Source organism: Talpa occidentalis, unplaced genomic scaffold (genome assembly GCF_014898055.3).
Source record: "Talpa occidentalis isolate TD23 unplaced genomic scaffold, MPIMG_talOcc4v2.1 talOcc4.7, whole genome shotgun sequence".
In the NCBI taxonomy this organism is placed as follows: Eukaryota; Metazoa; Chordata; class Mammalia; order Eulipotyphla; family Talpidae; genus Talpa; species Talpa occidentalis.
In genome coordinates, this window is record NW_023605083.1 from 118,944,644 (window position 1) to 118,954,912 (window position 10,269).

The 10,269-nt window shown below is 56.9% G+C and overlaps 1 protein-coding gene across 1 annotated transcript; it reads right to left on the reverse strand.

Annotated features, from left to right (window-relative positions):
• Positions 1-1,913: 1,913 nt before the first annotated feature.
• On the reverse strand, positions 1,914-3,567 carry GJD3 (gap junction protein delta 3). The gene is made up of 2 exons (XM_037494737.1): positions 3,503-3,567; positions 1,914-2,784 (listed from the first exon to the last, which is right to left on the reverse strand). Exon 2 carries the CDS (start codon positions 2,778-2,780, stop codon positions 1,914-1,916), a length of 867 nt encoding a protein of 288 aa, XP_037350634.1. The 5' UTR covers positions 2,781-2,784; positions 3,503-3,567.
• Between the last annotated feature and the right edge of the window lie 6,702 nt (positions 3,568-10,269).

Here is a 10,269-nt window from a genome sequence, read left to right on the forward strand (position 1 = left end):
TGCTGTTCAAACAGGAGCAACTAGTCACCTGTGGGACTGAGACTTAGAAACAAACAGGGCTGGTCCAAACTGAGATGTGCGTTCCAAGTGCAAAATGTACACCAGCTTTCAGAGACTTAGTCCAGAAAAAGGCATGTGAAATATCGCCATAGTCTTTTACATCCATGAGGTATTGAATTATTTTGGATATATTGGGGTAAAGAAAATGTATTACTAAAATTTATTTCACCTGTTTCCTTTTACTATTTAATGTGGCTAATGGAAAACTTGAAACGACATAGGTGGCTCACATCCTACTTCATTGAAAAGTGCTCATCTTGAACATTACCTGGCACATAGCGTGTGCTCAACAGATACTTGTTGGATGACTATTTCTGGAAAACAGCTGGATTCAGGTGTAAGTTGGCGGGGAGGGTCCAGACTGCAGACACATAAGATTATGGTGCCTCACCACATTCCTACCTCAGGGCCTTGGCACTGAGCGTGGATTAGTGCTCGGGTCTCTGTGATCAGGGAGCGACATGACCCAGCAGCACAGGACTCTGCCTGGGAAGCAGGGGTGTCAGGAGGCAACTAGTCTGATTTGGGGGTGGAGGCTAGCAAGGAAGGCATCCATTTTCTTCCCAAGTGAGACCAAAGGCAGAGAGTGTTAGTTATGGGCTGAGGGGTGGGTTGGGGGCCCTGCAGAGGGGGCTGCTCCAGATAAAGAATCTGGGAGCAGAGTGGAGCACCGGTATGGTCTGGAGCACAGAAACCCTGAGGCCTGAGATGCAGGCCAGGCCAGGGCTGGAGGAGCCTCCTTCAGGTGCTAGACTTACCCTGAGGACAGGGGAGCCCCAAAGGCACAAAGAGTGGGGCTCCTTCTGCTGAGTGCAGCACAGGCAGGAGCGCTGAGGAGGACAGACAGGAGGCTGCCAGGATGCAGGGAGATGAGGGCAGTGTCCATGGCAGTCAGCAGTGGAGCCGGGTCAGCAGAGAGGGATGAAGCCCCAAGGGTGCCGCCAGAGGTGGCCCCTGGATTCATTTCTTATCAAGAGTGACCCCACTGCAGTGGTGGGTGAAGGTAGAGGACAGTGGGGGGCAGAAGAGACAGCGGGGGACAGGAGGCAGCTGTGCAAATGGCTCTTTGTGTTCCTGGGAGGGCAGGGGTGCCGGCCTAGGGCCAGGAGCGCGGACTTGGGGAGTTTCCTTCTGCAGGGACTAGACCAGCAGCCAGGAGAGAGGGGCAAAGAGGAAAAGCCCTGCCGCTGGCCCCTCCCCACACTACCTCTGTGAAAGGGAGGTTCTCCCGCTCCTGCCCGCCCACAAAGGGGAGCCGGTGGATGAGGTCTCCTGGGCAGGTCTACTAGATGAGGCCTGTGGGAAAGGTGGGGGAAGGGGAGCCACCTTTGCCTGCTGCTGGCACAGGATGGGGGCCGCCCGTGCAGTGCAAATCAGAGCCCACCACACACACACACACACACACACACACACACACACACACACACACACACAGAGAGAGAGCCAGAACTCACAGGGAAACACAGGTGCACAACGCGCCCGCACAGGAGGCACACGTGCACGGGCACACGCGCGCACAGCGCTCACCCGGCCCCGCACGCGCCCCAGCCAGGCGCTCGCAGGTCCCGGGCGCCCGCGGTGTCCAGCGCGCACCCGCCGCGAGCCCCCCCGGGGAACCCCCGGGCGCCGCAGTGGGTTTTGCCCCAGTAAAAGCACCCGGACGGCCCGGCGCCCCCGCCTTCCGCCCCGCTCTGCCCTCTGCGGTCCACTCCCCGCCCCGCCGGCCTCGCTCTCCGGGGCTCAGGCGCGAGCGCGCGACTCCCGCCGGGCGGGTCCGCCGACGGCTCCCGCGGAGCCGGGGCGCGGGGGTGGGGGGGCGAAGGGACCGGCCCCCGCCCCGGGCCGCGCCGCGGCTAGATGGCCAGGTCCCGGCGGCCCGCGCCCGGCGTCGCCTTGCCGCTGCCCTCGCCGGGGCCGGCCGGGGCCCGGTGCGCGTAGGCGGGCGGGGCGTCGGGGCCGGGGCCGGGGCGCCGCGGGGGCAGCGCGGGGGGCGGCGGGGGGGGCGGCGGGAGCAGCTTCTGCGCCTCCTCGCGCGCGCGGGGGCCGCGGTTGTCGCGCTCGGCCGCGGGGCGGCAGCGGCCCTTCCAGAGCAGGTGGCCCAGCTCGGCCACGCTGAGCAGCGCGGACAGCAGCCCCACGGCGAAGTAGAAGAGCACGAAGACCGTCTTCTCGGTGGGCCGGCTCACGAAGCAGTCGACCGTGTGCGGGCAGGGCGCGCCGGCGCACGCGACGCGCGGGGCCACGCGGAAGCCGTAGAGCAGCGCCTGGCCCGCCAGGAAGGCCAGCTCGGCCAGCAGGCGCAGCGCCACGCTCAGCAGGTAGCAGCGGCGCGCGCCCCCGCCCGCCGGCCCCCCGCGCCCCGCCGCGCCCCCCGCGGCCCCCGCCTCGGGCTCGGCGTCCGCGCCGCGCGGCCCCTTGCTGGCGCGGTGCATGGAGTAGACGACGAACAGCACCGGCGGCGCCGACAGCAGCAGGATGTGGAAGAGCCAGAAGCGGTAGTGCGAGACCGGGAAGGCGCGGTCGTAGCAGGTCTGGCGGCAGCCGGGCTGCAGCGTGTTGCACACGAACTCCTCCTGCTCGTCCTCGAACACGGCGCCGCCCACCGTGGCCAGCACCAGGATGCGGAAGATCAGCATGACCACGAGCCACAGGCGGCCCACGAGCGGCGACTGCAGCTGCACGGCGTCCAGCAGCGAGCCCAGGAACGCCCACTCGCCCATGGCGCTGCGGACGGACCCGCGCGTCAGAGGCCGGCGGCGCGGGACCCCACCGCGGGGCCCGCGGGGCCCGGCGCCGCCCCCCGGCGGCGGGGTGAGTGGGGCGCGCCAGGCCGGGGTTGGGCGCGCGAGCCCGGGCGCGGGAGCCCGGCCGAGGGGGTGATTGTCAAGCGCCTTCACCGGGGGCCGTGGGTGCCGGGGAGGGGGGAGGGGCCCGCCCGCTGGTGGGACACCCCTGGGTCGGCCTCGTGGGGCCTGCGCTCCCCCCGAGTCCGGATTCCTGGAACCGGAGCCCGAGGGACGCGGCGCGTTGGTGGAAGGAACACAGCCGGCCGGGGGCGCCCGGGGTGCGCGGGTGCTGGCGCCGCCGGGGCGGCTTCTGAAGCCAGGACGCCAGACCCAGCTTGGTACCCGGGACAGGTGGGGCCCCACCTGGCTACCCACCATCTCTCTTACTCTTCTCAGTGCAGTCGGTTCCTTCCAAATGCGGGGGCCCGGGGGCGGGGGTGTCAGACACAAAGTTGTGGAACTCTCTGCTTCCACATCTCTGTGCTCTCTCCGGATCCTCTCTCCCTGGGGTCCCCTGCCACTCCGACCCCAACATAGGCCGGCAGCCCCCCATCTGCCCCGGCACCCCCAGCTTCCAGCTCCCGCATGTCCTCAAAACCTTCCCCCTCACTCTCCCAGGCCCCTGGTGCCCCAGACCCTCACCCCACCTGACTCACCTGTGGCTGGAGTTGGGGTGCTGGAGCGTGCGTGGGGCCTTGGGAGATGGCTGGGACCTAGTCCTCCTGGGCCCTCTTTCATTTTCCCTTTCAGATTTGGCCGGGATGGATGACAGGACAGGATGGCCCAGAGGGGCTAGCGCTCCCCCTTCTCTTAAAGGGACAGGGTGACCCTGCTGGCTGGTTCCACCCTAGGGGACAGACACAAGGCACACCCCTTGCTGGGCTCTGCCCCCTCCCTTCCCCCCCTCAACCCCCCTCCCGGTTCCACCCCTCACCCCGGAGCCTGTGTCCCTCTCCCATGTGGAAAGGGAAGGGGGTTAACCAGAGCTGCTCCCCCTATGAGGGAACCAGGGGCCTATGGAAGCGGGTTCTCCACAAACTCCCTCCAAGGCCTCAGGTGGTCTTCATGGCTGCCAGAGGGAGGTCTGGTGCTAGTGTTGGGGGGCGGGGGGCATGTTTTAAGAGGCAGCAAACATGGACTAGGTCTGGTTGCAGATCTGCCACTTGGACCTGCCACTGAGCTCTTCTGGGCCAGGGCCTCTGGCCTGTCAGCTCAGGAGATGGGGCCAGTGGGACCCACAGGCCTCCTTGCTGCTCTGCATCTTAATGCTAAGGCCCTAGTCACGTCACAGGGAACAGAAAATCCCCAGCCCAGAAAACACGGCACTTGGAAAAACACGAAGGTGTCCACTGACTTAGCAGCTGAGTAAGAGCTTTTGCTTCCTTCTGGCTTTTCTGTAATTTCTGGATTTACTGTCATGAACACGTTATTTTATCGTGTAAAAAATCCATAGAGAAAGGTTCTTTTCTTCGAGTGGCCTCCTCCTGCTCTCAGTGGCAGGAGAAGCTGCCCGTGGGGTGGCGGTTAGGATGAGCTGAGTGACTAGGGGAGGGACACTGCAGGTTGAGGGGTTTTGTTTGTCCCCTGCCTTTCTAGGACCCACCTGGACGTGGTTCCCATCCCAGACCCGAGCCCCTGCTCTGGGCCAGGCCCCCTGCTCCTTTGTGGAGTGGTTACATGAATTGGCTCATTTAATCCTCTTGATAGCGCTGCCCGAGGGAAGCTGGGGGCTCAGAGGGTCCAGGCCACTCGTGCTCCAGTCACACAAAGAGTAATGGCAGGCCAGGCGCGCCAGGCGGGCTGGCTCCGGGGCCTGTGCTCCTAGGCCGTCAGGGAGCTGCCCCCTTCAGTCCGGCTGAGCTGCCCAGGCGTTGTCCCAGGGCCCACAGGCCTTGTGCGGGGCTGGTGGCTCCAGTCCTGGAGCTGGGTCAGGCCTGCCCTTCCCTGAGGGGAGAGGGCACCAGGACTGGCCCCTGTGACATTTCTTCCCCGCTTCAGCCAGGAGGGCCGGTCAGGTTTTTCCATGTGCTGATGGAGGCCCCCTGCCTGATTTCAGGAAGGGGTGGGAATGGGGCCCTCAGCCACACCGGCTCAGGGGCCCAGCCCAGTCTGGAAAATCCCTAGGTTAATGCCGGGGAACCCTCCCCACCCTCAGGCAGGGTCCCCTTGGGAGTGGGCCTGGGTGGGGAGACACGGCTGTGGAGGAAGTCCAAAGGAAAGCACGTGTGGGCTCCACATTCCCAAAACAGGATGTGGGATGGGGGCGCTGCTGACCTCCGCACCTGACTCACCTGCTTCTGCCAAAGCTGCTCCCTGACCTCCGACCCCCACCCCCAGCCACGGGGGCACAGGGACACACCTCTTCTCCCCCAGTTATCCAGGAACTGTCCCTGCCCTGTCCCCAGGGCCCCCGCAGGGTCAAGCCGGCAGCCCAGCCTGGAAAAACTCCATGGGACTGTGGGAATGGAAAGGTGGTGGGCCAGGGTGGGGTGGGAGGTGGAGACCCCGGTTCGCTCAGCGCTCTCCCCGGTCCCTGATGCCACAGGGCCAGACACAGGAGACTCTACAATCTCTGGGGCCCAGCCTCCTCCCCAGATAGCGCCATCCTGTGCGGAGGTGTCGCTGATGCTGCCCAGAGCTGGAGGCACTTGGCCCTGTTCTTGGCCATACTTGAGGTGGGGCTGGGCCGAGAGGCCCGTCCGCCCTGGTCCAAGTTCAGTCTCTGTCCCAGACACCTCGCCTGGCCCCTGGGGCTGAGAGTCGCACACGGTATTGTGGGCAGGCGCATGCGTGTTTGTGCCGTAGTTAATACCAGTGATGGCATCAAGAAAAGGACACATTTCCTCTCCCCGTGCCCCTAACAGTTTTCAAAGTCTTCACACAAGTATTGCCTCTTCGTGAGGCCTTCCCAGCTGCCCTAACTAAAATTCAGCCCTGCTCCCTCTCTGCTCTCTTGGCTTTCTCTCCTTTGCACTGATCACCACGTCACACCCAGTGGATTTTTCTCGTTTGTCCCGTGTAGCGTCCATCTCCTCTGTTAGCATGTCCGCAGGGCTTTTTGGCGCTTTGGCCACTGTTTTAGCTCCAGCAGCTACAAAACAGTTCCTGCAAGTAGCAGATGCTCAGTGAACATTCGTTGGGTGGATGGATGAACAGGTAGGGTAGGAGGACGGCAGGGCAAACGGGTCTGTTCTGTCTGAGATGCCGAAAACCTGGTAGGTCCCAGGCCTCAGCTGCTCACTCTGCTGTCCTCTGGGGCCTGTGATGTGTAAGTGACCAACTCAGTCTGCGACTGGTCATCAGAATGTCTCGTTCTGGATAGAAATAAAATGTCCCAAATGATGACTGGCACAAATCTTCAGTCCTCAGGTCAGCCTGGGTGGGGGTGGGGTATGTGAGAGGCCTGAGAATGCAGCTCTTATGGGTTAGCCTCCTAGGCAGGCCCCCCGGGGCCTCCTACGCAGTCTCGGACCCTTCCAACTCTTCCCCAGGCCTGAAAACCCTCAAGATTGAATGACCTGCTGTTTGCTGGTCACCCCCGCCTCTCTCTCTCCTCCTCTGGTCTGCAGCCTTTGGCTCCAGTTACACCCTTTGGCTCTGCGGCTGTATCACCAGCTGGGCCCTGCTTCCCAGTCCAAGCTTAGCTCCTCCATTGGCTCTATAATTATTTAAGAGTCAGTTTGTTGCACCCAAACGGAACAGTAGCTCAAAAACACTTAGAGGAGGAGGGCGGTGGGCTGCTCAGCACTGGAGGGGTGATTCAGGGCCCCAAAGCATTTTGGGGCTGTAGGATCCTTTCAAGCCATTCTCTGGGCATGGTGGCTCCTCTTGATCCAGAGTCTTTTGTGTTGCAGGCTGTAGATGGAGAAAGGGAGGAAGATGGGAGAAAAAGGCCAAGACCATCTCTGTTAAGGTAAGTCCCAGACGGCTGTCACGCGACCTATCTGCTCACATGTCACTGGCCAGGGTGCGCTCCCATGGCCACGCCTATGCGCGGGTAAGTCTGGGAAATGCAGTCTTTATTCTAGGGGCCATAAAACCAACATGCCACATCTGCTTCTGGTATTGACTATGCATTATGAGATGGGGAGTCAGACATACTCAGTTTCCCCCAGTCTTCCCCCAAGTTGCGTTTCTGTGGAGCTTCTCCCCGGGGGAGAGGCAACGTCTTTAGGCTTTCTTGTCACCGCGACCGCAGGCCCCATCATATCACTGCACACCTGGACTTTTCTTCATGCGCCTCCACCAAGCGCCATCCCTGCTTTCTTATCCTTGGGCAGAGGGGTTATTACCACAACTGTGTGCTCCCACCTGGTCTGTTCCCCACCTCACCCATTTCTAGATTGTACATGTAGCAACTTTGCTTAGTAAGGACAACAGCTGCGCCCCAGTTGGCTGGGCTCTGCAGTCAGCCTCGTCTGCATTTCCTTTCCGTTAAAGACTAGAGTGAACTCACAGATGAGAGAAACTGCTTAAGGATTCGGGTGGGGAAAGGGGAGGTTTTGCATTGTCAGGGGACTTTCAGAGTCCCTTTCCTGTCCATGCAGCCCTCAATGGCCAGTGCTTGTAAATGCCAGGGTGTGCAAGCACCCACAATTCCTGCCTGGAGGAGCCTGCCACTTCCTCTCCATCACCCGGGAAACCGTGGGATCAGATCAATTCAAGACCAACATGCCAGCAGACCAAAGCAAATCTCCCTGAAGCAGCATCTTGTGACCAAAGGACTGCCCTTGGCACGGGCCCTGGAAAGTCATGGAAAGATACTGGGGCAGAAGACAAGGTCACCTACTGGCTGGGCTTCCTTTCCTCCAGCTACGATAACATTTACTGGTCTGGCTTTTGGTTCTTAGCAGGGTGTCTTGGGGCCAGCTTGAGGCCAGGAAGATACTGCCTTACTCAAAAGAAATGAATCAGAAAGTACTGCGGGAAAATGTAAGGCGTATAAAACAAAACAACTGCTTTGAAACACAGTCGAGCATTTTCTTATGAAGTTAAACATACTTCACAAATGAGTCGACATTAACAATTCCACTTCTAGGTAGTTAGCCAAGAGAAATGAAAAAAAAAAGTCTATAAAAAAGATTTGCAGTCTCATGTTCATAACAGCTTTATTTATAATAGACCCAAAGTGGAAACACCCAAACATCATCTATCAACAGGTGAGTGGATCAACAAACCCACACAATGGAATAATACTCAGTGAAAAAACAAACAACCCCTTCCCTCCCCCCCCCCCCGCAAAAACCCAGGGAAACTATTGATATATGCAGCAACATGCATCAAGCTCAAGAACTTTATGCTGAATGAAAGAACCAGACACGAGTGTATATATTGTAGGGTGCCATGCATCTGAGTCCAGAAGAGGCAAGGCTAAGGGACAGTCAGATCTCTGCTTGGGGTCAGGAGTTGGAGACATAGAAGTCGTGGTGAAGGAAACGTTTCGTGCTGTGACGGTGGCTACGCAGGAGCGTACATTCGTCAAAGGTCATCAGTCTGTACTCTCAGAACGGGTGCAATTTATGTATGTAAATTATGTCTCAATAAAATTGATTTAAAGGGCCTCCCCTGGTGGCGCAGCAGTTGAGCGCTGGGCTGCGAAGCTGCCTGCAGCCTCTGCAGTGCCGGTTCAATCCCCAGCCGCCGGTGAGGGTCCCACATGGCACGACAGACCTCTCCTGCTACGCCCGCTGCTCCCCTCAGCAGTGTATTTCGTCAGTCTGCCTGTTCTGTTCCCTGCTCTGGCTCTGGTGAATTCTCTCACCCTCCCGTGCTTCTGACTGTACCCAGTGCTTGTATAAATAAATAAATAAATCTTTAAAAAAAAAGACATCTAAAAATAAATTACACATTAAATAGAAATTACAAGGCCAACCTTGTCAGAATCCCTAGTGTCAGATTCTCTTAAACATTCAAAATATGTAATATAGACACATTTTCTGGAATGATTTTGAAACCTATCCTATACTTAACATAGAGGTATAAATACTATGGGTTTATTTCATCATTCCTGTGTTTCTTTGTCTTCAAGCGAAGAATCTTATATCCAACTCGTAAGTTTAATCATGTCATGTCAGGTGGACTAAATATTTCTAAATCAAAAACATCAAGACCGAGATTCAGGGTTGGAGATTCAAGGCTGACATTTGGGAGGGACCCAGTTAACTCTCTCTGTGGTTGAGCCCCATCTGCTTTGTCTGTAGAGTGACCAAGCTTACCCTTTCAGTGGAAATTGGTTTTAGAATTGCGCTTGTCTGATTGCTCATTAGGTTCAGGTTGCATTTTGTTGACAAGAATACTGCAGGGTGATGATGGTAGGTGATGACTTAGAATTCCACCACATCACATTCAGAGCACATTACACTGTTTAGTCTCCCTGTGGGGTGCTGTTTGATCATTTGTTTGGTGGGGTGTCTGCCAGAGCCCTCCGTCAGGCAGCTAGCTTTTTGCTTTTGTCACAGTGGTTTTCATGCAACTTGCCATAGGCCTTTCAGCGCCTGAGGCAGTGCTTCTCAAACTTGAGTGTGCCTCAGGATTAACTGGGTGCTTGTCAAAACAAGTGCTTTGGAGTCCTGGGGTGGGCTTGATAACCATTTGAATTTCTAATTAGCTCTCAGGCCATGTTGATACTGACCGTCCAGGGACCACACATTGAGAAGCACTTGTACATAGTTGACACCTTTGCTTTTCTAAGTGGATCTCCAAAAGGAAGGTATACTAAGCTTGGGACCTTGTTAGTAATGCAAAATTACAGGCCTTACCCCAAATCTGAGTCAGAAGCTGTGTTTCACAAGATCCCTGGTGATTTTTGTCGGCAAAAATTGAGCCTCATACTAGCTAAGAGCTCCCCCCACCCCAACTTTACTGCAGTATAATTTACACAGTAAAATGCACCATTTTATAATAACATCCAGTCAGTTTTGACAAATCATATGGGATAGTTCATTATCTTTTTTGTACCTTTACTCAACACGAGAACTTTACTGTGCTATTAAAACATGACTTTTAAAGGCTGTACAATAAATTGTTTCAAGTAAGGATAGATCCCATCACCAGTTCTCACCATTCTTCAGAGTTGAATGTCTATGCGATTTCATTTTTCATCACTATGTATAATGCTTCAATGCTTTTGGACACAAACCTTTTTTTGAAGCCTTCAGTATACATTTCCATAAGTGGAATTACTAAGGAGAGGGATACTGGGCAGGCAGGAACAGATGTTCAGTACTGAGGAAGAAAGTCCATTACTCCAGAAGAACAAGTTGATGAATTACAAAATTTTCTGTCTGGGTTTCAGGAAAAATGGCCAGAAATCACTAAAAAAATTTTGTTGTGGTGGGTAGAGTGGGATGCCAGTACAGTGTATCTTAAATCAGAATGGTTTCGTAAGCTAAATGTATCATTTATCAACTAACACAACTTTTAA

What these genes read in the sequence shown, in the direction of transcription:
- GJD3 (XM_037494737.1), bottom strand. Translation starts at nt 2,780, where the DNA reads ATGGGCGAGTGGGCGTTCCTGGGCTCGCTGCTGGACGCCGTGCAGCTG.